Consider the following 12685-nt stretch of genomic DNA (forward strand, 5'->3'; position numbering starts at 1 on the left):
TGCACCTACCCAATATGGATCAAACTGCGGCTTGTGGCATTATGAATGGGCGAGTGGACCTTCCGGGCCTTTTTGCCGTCCTGGCACCGCCTAGCTACCCACGACACAAGCTGCCGTCTATGCGGACAAGGTAAAGAAACCTTAGGTCATATCTTATGCACCTGTACGCAACTCATGGAGCAAAGGAGAACTCTTCTCCGAGTTGACCTAGGGGGGCGTACATGCCGGAAGCAGTGATCGCCAGTCTGAAACCAGCAAATACATCACAAAACATGAAAACTGTCAAATTTCTTCAAACTGTAGCCAACTGTACTAACACTGAAGTATCTTCTTCTCAAACACCAAAACCATCGCCTCCGCGCCGGACGCCAATACCATCTGTACAAAAGAGGAAGGCAGACCATGCCACATTTCTGAAATGCATTACACCTTACCTCTTGGACTGCACAAGGCATACCTTGAGCAAGAGAACCCACCTGCTGTCCGACACAGCTCAGCCGATTATCGCACTTTAACTGCAGTGTTATGCAACATTTGCACATTGCTTTCAGTGTCTTTCTCAAGCCGGTCCTCCTTGGTGCCTTGTTTGCTGCCTTAACTAATTTTAAAGAACAGTCTATTGATTTTGATTATTTAAAGAACAACGCTCACCATCCAGAGTCACATTTTACGCCCTGTCCTGTACTAGGTCCGAGGCCTCCTATTCTGTTCATTGATAAACTTTTTATTGCACCAGAAGCAGAACGACCTACAAGTACTAGGGCCATAGGCACTTGTGATACCTATTCTTGAGTCTACCTGCAAGTTGTTCACTTTCTTTAATCCTTTGTAAAGGTTTTTATTAACCATACAATAAAATACAATACACAGATGAAATGGCATGGTGTTGAGTGGATCCAACTTGTGCTATTTACAGTGCCACAAAACAAGAAAGTAGAGTGGCTTTAATAAATATATATTTTTTCAAGTTTAAATGTCAACGTAATTTGCCTTCTATGTCAACATTGTTAAGCTGTTTTAGGACCAGCCAAAGTGCTTGCAAATCCAACACAAACAGAAATGAGACCTTTTTGTTAAAAACACTACAGGTTGATATTTCCTTCTCATGTTTTGTTGATTGGAGAGGAAAAGACACAGTGAAACACGAACCTTCTTTATGCTTGTTTCTACCTAGTCAGCCTTCCGTTACTATGTTTAGTACTTCGGACTTGCTGTACAGCTACTTAAAAAAAACTATAATTTCAGTGTATGTGGTAAATACAAGAAGAACAGCAGGCCTACCTCAGCAGTAATTCCAGTAATCCCTCCAGCCACAGCACTCTCTACAAATTCAAAAGTGGGCATTTTGTTTGTGACAGCCACATGTTGACTGATATTCTTAAGTATCCTGAGCTCCAAATCTTGCAAGGATACATGGAATTCACTCTTGCTCACGCATTTGGATGACAGCCATTGCAGAAGCGATTCCGGCAAATCTTCCTCATGGTTTCCAAAAAACAACACTTTAACAGATTCCTTTACTTGGGCATTTACCTAACAATCCAAAAAAGAATCAATTATTTTAAAACTTTCCCAATAGTCTTTTTGCCATTATACTCTTGAAAATAGAATTACATTGATAAACTTGAATTTACCAAGCAAGACCATAGAAGTTTTAACACCCAAAAATGTGACTGCTTTCTCCAGCTGAGAAACTACTTCCCTCATTGTTTTCCCAGCCAACCCACCTTCCCCGCAGTAAGACATTGGGCATTCAAAGATATGCAGTTTGCCAACACAGTGATTTCATAAAACCCTGAAACCTGATCTGCTGCACATGTAATTGAAATTTTCTCATAATGAGTAATACAACTATTACACAACCATAGATGCAGAGATAAGTTTTCACTTAAAAATGTTTGACATTATTAGAGTTGTTATTCCCAAAACTAATGTTGGCTCTTCAACCGAACCAACTAGGAAGTACCAAATTAAAAGATTACAGCCTTTAAAGGAAACATGTGCTACATCATAACGGTCAAAAACCCTCTTTACGTCCATGAAAACATTATATGGCAAACACACTTTACATCGCAGACATTTTCTGTCCAGCATCTCTAGTACCAGGTCATATTTATTTAAAAAGACTAATCAACAGTGAAGTACTCAACATAGTAGTTTTTGTATCTGAACACCCTAGTTGTGTGTGCAACCCTACAGATTGCCTATACAAGACTTACTTGTTCATGTATTGTTTCCATTTTTTCACAGTTGGTCTTAAAGCTTTGCCAGTTCCACAATTCTGCTTTAATTTCAGCCAACTCTAACTCCAGATGCTGAATCTTGTTCATCAGGGATTCCTCCTGCTCAACAAATCCTCTACTAAAAGAAACATGAAACAAATTGTAAAAAAAGAAAAAAAGAATTTCAGAAAACACCTTTCACCTCAGTTTAGCAATCTGTCACATCTAAATTATATGTAGTAGAATACATTCAAAGTTAGACTATAATATTTATAATATTCTACATAATAGGTCTCATATTAGGTTGGTTGCAAATACCTTTTGAAAAGCAAAACAAGTAACAGATTTAAAAATTGTTCCCACTTTAGAAAGGAATGATTCTTAATTAAGTTGTGCATATGGGATATGGATGTTCTAGTCATCAGGAGATATTGGAACAAAGGATTGTTTCAAAGTCTAGGATCTGCACCACTCTCTTACAACCCATCCTCCTTCTTATCTTAAATATTAGCTCACTGAAAAGATACACAAAGTGCCCTCTCTCCAAAGTACTCCACTCCAAAGAATGGCACACTTCTTTTTGTGGTCAAGATAATCAGCAGAACTTGTTAAGGATTCAGAAATATTTCAGAAAACCAAGGCACGTCTCATCAGAAACAATTTGTATATGGTTAGGTCCACTACATAAAAACTAGTTATTTAAAACTTTAAGAAATCAACCTAAAAGCAATGGCTATACCTCTCTGCTTTTGTGGATTTTGCAACCTCCAGTTCTTTTTGGAGCTCCTAAAATAGGAAAAGAAATCACATATGAAGTAACTGTTTAGGCTATAAAAGCAGTACCTAATGAAATACAGACAGTAGATGAAAGGAAGAACAACATATCTGTCATTGTTAATAGTTCTCAATCTTTTATACGCTCCAGGCAGTAACACGTATTGAATACCCTCTGCCGTGTTTATCTCGGGTGCCCTTTAGTAAACTTTTATAGCCTTACTGCAGGAAAAATTATCTTCATGGCAACTCTGATATCTTTGAGTCGAATGACAGAAACCATCTTTTCCTCAAATTACTTTTGCTAAGTTTTCTACTCATGAGGACAACTATTGGGCTGCAATTCCTTCACTAGCCAAACTGAACTGGTTGCCTTTTTGGTATTCTGTGGAACCGAAACAGTGTTCCAAAATGTCTTATTTGATAGTTTCTTTTTCTGTAGGCTGGAGAAAGAGCTCGTGGAGGTTAACTTACCCACACTTAACCTCACTAGTTTTACCTCCAAGGTTCATCCCCATTTGTCCTTAAAAAGCTTGCCTCAAGTACCCCCTTCTTCTCATCGCACTTTGTGCCATGCACTCTACTTATACCCTTTGATTAGAACGCATTCACATTAGGTGTACGGAAACCGCAAGGATCAAATCTATACCCATACTGAGAGCAGAATCTGGGCAAATATTTTTATCAAGGGAAGACCCACAACGAACACTGGCACCAAAATTAGATAGATCACCCGTCGCTTGTGTGGAAAATAAATGCTTGCACTTCGTGTTAGCTGGAATACTTCTCACCCAGAGGAACTCCAAGGGGTGAATGCAGTACTTCCTTTAGGGAACAATTAAAACGGAAAGCATACAAAGGGAGTCAGAGGCAAAAGTGGAAACAAGATTAAGTCTGACAATTTGCCGGGAACTCTGGTTACATTTCACCATGCATTACATCCGAGTAAGGAGCTATTAAATTGTTTAATAATTTTTGGATATGGCAGAACTTTACAGATGGTAAAGTAAAATGGGAATTATTGGCTACTATGTTATGCAACCTGCAGCGCCAAGATCCCTCTGCAATTAGTCCGTATTATTGGCAATAATATCTATTTATGAACAACCCTTTGAGGTGGACTAATAAGGATCAAAAATACATCTCCAAAGATTGCTGGTTGCCGATTAGGACAAAATAATAGCGTTCTTTCTCACATAATACAACTTTGTCATGCTGTCCACTGTTGAATAACTATTTTGAAATACACTTGCCAGCATTTTGAAAAATTAGGTGGGATCACAGAAGTGCACACTGACCATCAACAAGGCAATGTTATGAGCAACTATTGTTTTTGATAAGATGAGAGCCACTGAGTTACATTTTTACCAGGTACTACCTAATTTTCTGTAAAATCATCCAACATGGAACAAGCCAGCAACCACTGTACTGAACCTTTTAACAGCAAATCAGACTCCACTTAGCTATTTAGCTGGTATAGAATTTTTCACCTCTGTGCAGGTGGAAGAACTTTAATGAACCACGTCAATGCGTTTGAGGCATACAGATATAAATCCATTCCCTCACAAAACTTCAGCTGAAGGGATGTTATTGTTAGGATGGTTTACTCTTGTAAGGATTGTTCCCTCTAAAAAGAAATGTGCTAGTTATGGTTACCAATGCAACCATAATTCTCACCCAAATCAATGCTCATAAACCCACTTCTTCAATGACATGTCTAACCTCCCCATTGACATCATCAAGGACATGAATTGTGATCATATCACCGCAGCAAAGACCAAGCACAGCAACACATGACGGCAGTGCCTGGTCTTCTGTCAAGCCCAACACCAAGCCCCTGTATTAGCATAAGCCACGTCACAGGACCTATGGCAGTATGTAACAAGGGTCAGTCTTGAGGCCTCTACCCAGCATCTGTCTGAACTTAACTTCTTTCGCTGTGCACAGCGAGGGCTGAGTATGGGCTGGCTGCACACTTTGTTACAACAACTGAATGTTTTTAAGGTGAGTTTTATGGCTACTTTAGCAGGTTTTTTTTGTCTTCTAAGCATAAATAAATATCACCCATTAACAAGGTATTTTCAGTGATTTCTTTTAAGCATTGAAACTAACCTAATCCCATTCAAATCAGCAGTGCAATGCCTACGCTCAGTTTCCCAGTGGCCATAGACTATTGTTCACAAATGTCCACTTCACATAGTCATATAGTGCACCAAGCCCTGTAGAACAAGTTACTTACTTACCTTCGGTAACAATGTATCGGTAAGAAACATTAGTTAGTTAGATTCCTCACCTTAGAATATCCCCAGGCGTCAGGCTGGATCCGGAAAGATTTTTGTAGCAATACCCCTTGTGCGTCGCTAGGCGTCGTCTGCGGCTTCGCGTCCGTCGTTGGCGTCGTGCGCCGGAATGACGTTGTCGGAGTACTTAGACGCCGCCCTTGCGTGCGGACGTCAGTTCTTGTACATAGCTTTCCGCGCCAGGAACGCAGAGCCATGCAAGAGACCGACACTGGTGCCAAAAAGTCTAGGGCCCTGAACAGGATGACCTTAACCCTAGATGTCGGTTCGCAGAGCGGGGAGGATGGGTGGGTCGGTGAGGAATCTAACTAACTAATGTTTCTTACAGATACATCGTTACCGAAGGTAAGTAACTTGTTCATCTGAAAGAAACACGTAAGTTAGATTCCTCACCTTAGAATAGATACCCCAGCAACACCAACCCCGGTGGAGGGTCTGCGAACCAAGATCACACCAGAAAGTCCTGGAGAACAGAACGGCCAAAGAAGCCATCTCTCCGGACTTGGCTGTCCAGGCAATAGTGCTTGGCGAACGAGTGCAGTGAGGCCCACGTCGCCGCCTGACAGATGTCCTGCAAGGGAACTCCCCGTCCCAGGGCAGTAGTCGCCGCAGTGGCCCGGGTGGAATGGGCTCTCAGCCCAACAGGAGGGTCCTTTTTCGCCAAGGAGTAACAAACCTTTATACACAATACGACCCACCGTGAGATGGTCCGCTTGTGTACAGCCCTCCCCTTCTTAGCACGTACGTATACAACAAAAAGTTGGTCGTCCACCCGGAACTGTCTGGTGCGGTCCAAATAAAAGGACAGCGCACGTTTGGGGTCCAGACGGTGGAGCCTCTCTTCCTCTTTCGAAGGATGCGGAGGCGGAAAGAAGGTGGGCAATGTGACCGATTGCCCGATGTGAAAAGGGGGTCACCACTTTTGGAAGAAAAGAAGGACGAGTCCGGAGGACAACCTTGTACGGATGAACAGAAAGAGAGGCTTAGATGACAGAGCCTGGAGCTCACTCACCCGTCTAGCCGAGGTGATAGCTACCAGGAAAGCAGTCTTAAGAGTCAGAAGACTAAGGGGACAATTGTGAAGAGGCTCAAAGGGAGCGTACATCAGAAAGGTCAAGACAAGATTCAAATCCCACTGATGCATTACGAAGGGGACAGGGGGAAACATGTGAGTAATGCCTTTAAGAAAACGCGAAACAGGGGACTTGAAAAGAGAAGTGTGATCAGGAAGCCGTAAGAAAGCAGAGATTGCAGAAAGATAACCTTTCAAGGTGCCCAGAGCAGAGCCATGCTGGGCCAAAGAAAGAGTAGAACCTCAGAAAGAGGGGCGGAAAGGGGATCCACAGCCTTTGCTGTGCACCATGCCACATATGTGTTCCACCTGCAGGCGTATACCAATTTTGTGGAGGGACGCCTGGCTGCCAGAATGACGTCACAGACTTCAGGAGGCAAGTCAAATGACATCAACTGTCGCCGCTCAATCTCCACGCATGGAGGTGGAGCCTGGACAGGTTCGGGTGGAGGACCGTCCCCTGCTGCTGCGACAGAAGGTCCTCCTGAAGAGGCAGTCGTACCGGAGGATTGATTGACATACTGAGTAGCTCGGGATACCAGTACCTTCGTGCCCAATCCAGAGCCACTAAGATGACTTGGGCCCGGTCGCTCTGGATCTTCTTCAGTACTCTGGGCAGAAGTGATATAGGCGGAAAGGCGTACAACAGACCGCAACTCCACTCGCAACGAAAAGCGTCTCCGAGTGAGTGCCGCCTTGGAAATTCCAACGCGCAGAACTGACATTGCGCGTTCTCTTTAGTGGCGAATAGATCTAACCAAGGCTCTCCCCACTGCAGAAAGAGACCTTGCGCCACGTCCGAGTGCAGACGCCATTCGTGATCCATCATGCACCGGCGGCTGAGTTCGTCTGCTCTGGCGTTCACAGAGCCCGCCAGATGTTGAACCACCAGGATGATGCCCTGGTGTTCCAGCCATGTCCAGAGGCGCAGAGCCGTCCACGACCCCACCCCGCCCTGTTTGTTGCAATACCACATGGCGGTGGTGTTGTCCGTGAACACCTGCACGACACTTCCCCGGACAGAGGGAAGGAAGGCTTTCAGTGCAAGCCGGATAGCTCTCAGCTCCAACAAGTTGATATGGAGTTGAGACTCCACCGGAGACCAGAGGCCTCTGATCTCCGCCTCTCCCATATGGCCCCCCCATACCAGGAGGGACGCATCAGTCACTACTACGTGCTTCGGTTGGGGTAGGGAGAGGCATCTGCCCCTGACCCAATCGCGGTCCGTGAGCCACCACTGCAACGGTTTCGCAGTGCCCTCCGAGATCAAGACATGGTCGGAAAGGTTGCCGCGATGCTGGGTCCACTGAAACTTCAGGTCCCACTGCAGAGCCCGTATTCGCCACCTGGCGTAACGCACCAACAGGATGCAGGAGGCCATCAGCCCCAGAAGCCGCAGCACCAACCTGACCGAAACCCAGGATAGAGGCCGAAATCCGAGCCTGAATATTCCAGACCCGCTGTTCCGGAGGATAGGCCCGGAACTGCGCCGAATCGATAACCGCTCCGATGAAGAGGAGCTTCTGGGAGGGTCACAGGTGTGACTTCGGCACATTGATGGAGAAGCCCAGCACATGCAGGAGGTCGGCCGTAGTCTGGAGGTGGGAGACGACTGCCTGGGGCGAGCCCGCCTTTAACAGCCGGTCGTCGAGATGGGGGAAGACTGGAACCCCCGATCTGCGCAGATGAGCTGCGACCACCGCCATCACTTTCGTGAACACCTGAGGGGCACTGGTGAGGCCGAAGGGGAGCACGGTGAACTGAAAGTGCTCCTGACCCATCGTGAACCGCAGGTAACGCCGGTGGGCCGGCAGGACGGGGATGTGAAAATAGGCGTCCTGCAAGTCCAACGCTACCATCCAGTCTCCTGGGTCTAGGGCAGCCAGAACCTGAGCTAAGGTGAGCATCTTGAACCGCTCCTTCCGGAGGAAGGCGTTGACGCTCCTGAGGTCCAAGATAGGGCGTAGGCCCCCTTTGCCCTTCTTGGGAACCAGAAAGTAGTGGGAATAGCAACCACGACCTACTACTGGACCAGGAACGCGCTCGACGGCCCCTTTGGCCAAGAGGGCCGTAACTTCCTCCCGCAGAAGATTCAAGTGATCCTCCAACATACAGTGGCACTGCGGTGGCATTGCTGGAGGGGTCGTCTCGAAGGGGAGGGAGTAGCCCCTTCGGACGATTTGCAGCACCCACCTGTCCGATGTGATGGATCGCCAGTGGAGCAGGTGATGGCGAACTCTGCCGCCCACTGGCGTGGAATGGGCCTGAAAGCTCGGACTAGGAGGGCTTTGAGGCAAATGCTGCCGGGGTGGATGTGGACTGACCGGCACGTTGTCCTCCCGTACCGCCACGGCGGAATCCACGTCCGCGTGCAGGTTGGTTCTGCGGCCGGTGGCTAGGCGGACGTGAGGAGGCGCCCCTTCCTTGGCCACGAAAGGGGCGAAAGGCGGAAGTTTGCGTCCGCGGGGCCGAGAGACCCAAGGACTTGGCCGTAGCCCGGGAGTCCTTAAAACGAGCCAGCGCACTACCCGCCTTCTCACCAAAAAGGCGAGTGCCATCAAAGGGCATATCCATGAGGGTACTCTGGACATCCCCCGAGAAAGACGTGGACCGCAGCCAGGCGTGGCGCCGGAGCGCCAACGTGGTGGAAATCACCCTAACCAGCGAGTCCGTGGTGTCTAGTCCACACGGTATGGCATGTCGTGCTGCATCTCGCCCGTCAGCAAGCGCCTGGGAGAGACGTGTCCGGGCCTCCTCCGGTCACAGTGGCAGCACGTCCTCCACCGTATCCCACAGAGAGTGGGAGAAACGGTCCAAGAGGCAAGCGGTGTTCAAAGACCGCAGGCCCAAACTCCGGGAAGAGAACAGCTTCTTTCCGAACTGTTCCAGCCTCTTGGATTCCCGATCCGGAGGAGCGGACGGGAAGGAGGAGTGGGAAGATGAGGCCTGGATAACCAGACTCTCGGGGGTGGGGTGTTGGGACAGGAAACTGGGGTCGCCCGGAGCAGGGCGGTGGCGCCGGGCCACGTTCCGATCCACAGGAGGAACTGTGGAGGGCTTGGACCAAGTGCCCTGCAGAACGTCTATGAGGGCCTCATTGAACTGCAGCAGATGCTCTGTGGAGCTTGCTGACGGTTGAAGCACCTCTGTGAGGATGTTAGTCCTCACAGCCAGAGCAGGCAACTCGAGCCCCAGGGCTTCGGCCGCCTTGCGCAGCACCACTGAGAAAGCTGCACCTTCCTCCGAGGCCACAGTCGGAGGAGAGAAGAAACCAGCATCCGGGGAGGTGTCCAGACCACTGGCATCCCCCAGTTTGTCTGCCCAGTCCTGTGAAAGTTGGCCCTGTCTGGCCATAGGGTCCTCAGACCCCTCCCAGTTGCCCCCATCATCCGATTCCTGATAAACAGGAGGAATGATCGGAGCCGGGCGGTAGATGAATCGCTCATCCATCGGCGTCGGAAGCGGCATCGAGCGGCACCGCGCCGGGACCGGGACTAAACCGGGAAACGGCGTTGTCCGGAGACTGCACCGGAGGCGGAACCGGTGTCGGCGCCGGCGGAGGAGGCCCCGACACGCGAGGTCGCCCAGTCGAGCCCACGGGGCCCGAAGGCGCACTGGCAGGCGTCGACGGCGGAGCCAGGCCCCTCATGGCCGAGAGGAAGGCACTGACCTCCGCCGGAGTCGCGTCATTGCCAGGGACCGGTGGGTATGGGGACGGACGCGGCTCCTGCGGCTCCGATGGAGCCGCGGGACCACCCTGACCCTCGGCCGAGTCGCGCGACCGGCAAGAGGAGTCCGAAGAGCGGTGTCGCCTCTTGGACTTCTTTGATCGCTTCGACTTACCTGAAAACTTTGAGCCCGACGAGCGAGGATGGTGGCTGCGGCTCCGCGACCGGTCCTTGGACCTCCTTCTGGACCGGGACCGTGAGCGGCGTGGAGCAGAGTGCCGAAGCTCGAGAAGCTTACGGGACCGCTCCCGCCTAGCCTTCGAGGTCAAGGCCTGACAATCGGGGCACGACTCCGCGTCGTGGTCGGCCCCCAGGCAGTAAAGGCACCGGCGATGGTGGTCTGTCACTGACATCAGTCGATGACAGGAGTCACAGGCTTTAAACCGAGGCATCCTACCGGCACCAGAGTCGAGTCGACAGAAGACCAAAAAGAGTCAAAAAAGTTTTGTCAGAAATTGACTAAGGGGTAAGCTCTTCCCGGATCGGCGCTGTCTGGCGCGGAAAAAAGAAGAAGAACTGACGTCAGCGCGCGAGGGCGGCGTCTAAGTACTCCGACGACGTCATTCCGGCGCACGGCGCCAACGACGGACGCGGAGCCGCTGACACTGCGCAAGGGGTATTGCTACAAAAATCTCAGGGGGGGGGGGGGGGGGGGGGGGCACCCCACACTGGTCATCTGCGATGCCCGAGGCCTCTGCGGCGCACTCAATGCCTTACCGATCTGAGGTGCTCGAGACGGCTTGACAGGGTGTGCCCGCTGCGATCTCAGTGGCTACAGTAGCAATGTGCCGGAGCCCGCGACGCCAGTGGGTGCTGTGACATGCAGTCAGTGCCCCAGGGCAGCCGGCAGTACCCAGGGTCCAACCATTTGACAAGAGCCACCCACATTGTAGGCCTCGGGAGAGTATAGGAGCAGGCCCAGAGGTGAGGGAGCAGAGGTAACCCGGGCCTTCACTTCTCTTGCAGTGGGGACTGCAGAGAAGACAAAGCAACGGCAAGGGCAATTGAGATCCCAAAGGAGGGTGCAGGTGTATCGTGGACGGGAGAGAGCGTGGAAGCGTCTCATGGTGTCCGACGAGATAACTACAGCAGGGCCTAGTCACAGTAGCCTTTTGTCCACATCAGGAGGCCTCATGGGCAGGTGTCTGGTCCTCCTCCCTGATTAAGCACTATACTGCATGGGTGACGGCGATGCCACTGCAATCTACCAATTGGACTGTGCTGGCCCCCCGTGGACCAAGCCCATACACTCTGCTGGGTGAGACTGTTCTCTGTGGCAAAGGGCTCTCCGGAACTGCGGGAAAACTGCGGCACAAAGCTGGTCTGTGAGGCCACTGTAACCCTACACGGGCCTAAAAAACTCGGGGCTCCATTCTACCATCACCGGTAATGGTGGCACAGAGGCACTTCGAGGCGGGCCCTGTGCAGTAGTTGTGCATGCTCAGGAGAGCTGCTGTTTGCAGTGCTCTGCTGCACAGCGGGGACACCTACTGTGGTCACACTCCCAGCTGGTCATTAACTCCAGCACCAGAATGGTGAAATAAAAAAGGGCCAAAACTGGCAAAGGAATGCCACTGCCCTCTCTGGTTGTGGCTGGCGCAGTTTCAGGGATATGTTTTCCATGGTTTATTATGTTTGTTGCATGCGGGTGCTCTCTCGTTCTCTCTCTCTCTCTCTCGTTCTCTCTCTCTCTCTCGTTCTCTCTCTCTCTCTCTCTCTCTCTCTCTCTCTCTCTCTCTCTCTCTCTCTCTCTCTCTCGTTCTCTCTCGTTCTCTCTCTCTCGTTCTCGTTCTCTCTCGTTCTCGCTCTCTCTCGTTCTCGCTCTCTCTCGTTCTCGCTCTCTCTCGTTCTCGCTCTCTCTCGTTCTCGCTCTCTCTCGTTCTCGCTCTCTCTCGTTCTCTCTCTCTCTCGTTCTCTCTCTCTCTCGTTCTCTCTCTCTCTCGTTCTCTCTCTCTCTCGTTCTCTCTCTCTCTCGTTCTCTCTCTCTCTCGTTCTCTCTCTCTCTCGTTCTCTCTCTCTCTCGTTCTCTCTCTCTCTCGTTCTCTCTCTCTCTCGTTCTCTCTCTCTCTCGTTCTCTCTCTCTCGTTCTCTCTCTCTCGTTCTCTCTCTCTCTCGTTCTCTCTCTCTCTCGTTCTCTCTCTCTCTCGTTCTCTCTCTCTCTCGTTCTCTCTCTCTCTCGTTCTCTCTCTCTCTCGTTCTCTCTCTCTCTCGTTCTCTCTCTCTCTCGTTCTCTCTCTCTCTCGTTCTCTCTCTCTCTCGTTCTCTCTCTCTCTCGTTCTCTCTCTCTCTCGTTCTCTCTCTCTCGTTCTCTCTCTCTCGTTCTCTCTCTCTCGTTCTCTCTCTCTCGTTCTCTCTCTCTCGTTCTCTCTCTCTCGTTCTCTCTCTCTCGTTCTCTCTCTCTCGTTCTCTCTCTCTCTCGTTCTCTCTCTCTCTCGTTCTCTCTCTCTCTCTCTCTCTCTCTCCTTCACTGGGGATCTATTCATGGAAATGCACACCAACTTATTATGGCAACACAGGAGTATTGGTTACTCACAGGGTATGTGAGAGGTATAGGCACATGTGAAAAGACAGGACTCATTCGTATCTTAA

The 12685-nt window shown here is 49.9% G+C and overlaps 1 protein-coding gene across 8 annotated transcripts in view; it reads right to left on the bottom strand.

The window, feature by feature from the left end:
* The window catches only part of SUN1 (Sad1 and UNC84 domain containing 1), a 406387-nt gene that overhangs the window by 66532 nt on the left and 327170 nt on the right, over positions 1-12685 (bottom strand). For 6 of the 8 annotated variants that reach the window (XM_085629317.1, XM_085629315.1, XM_085629312.1 and 3 more), the window contains 3 exons: positions 2962-3008; positions 2220-2361; positions 1282-1533 (listed from right to left, as the gene is read on the bottom strand). In XM_085629317.1, coding sequence (XP_085485443.1) covers positions 1282-1533; positions 2220-2361; positions 2962-3008 — 441 coding nt within the window. The remainder of the gene's footprint in view (positions 1-1281; positions 1534-2219; positions 2362-2961; positions 3009-12685) is intronic. The other 2 variants (XM_085629313.1, XM_085629311.1) reach the window with 1 other exon arrangement.

This window comes from Triturus cristatus, chromosome 10 (assembly GCF_964204655.1).
Source record: "Triturus cristatus chromosome 10, aTriCri1.1, whole genome shotgun sequence".
Lineage (NCBI taxonomy): Eukaryota > Metazoa > Chordata > Amphibia > Caudata > Salamandridae > Triturus > Triturus cristatus.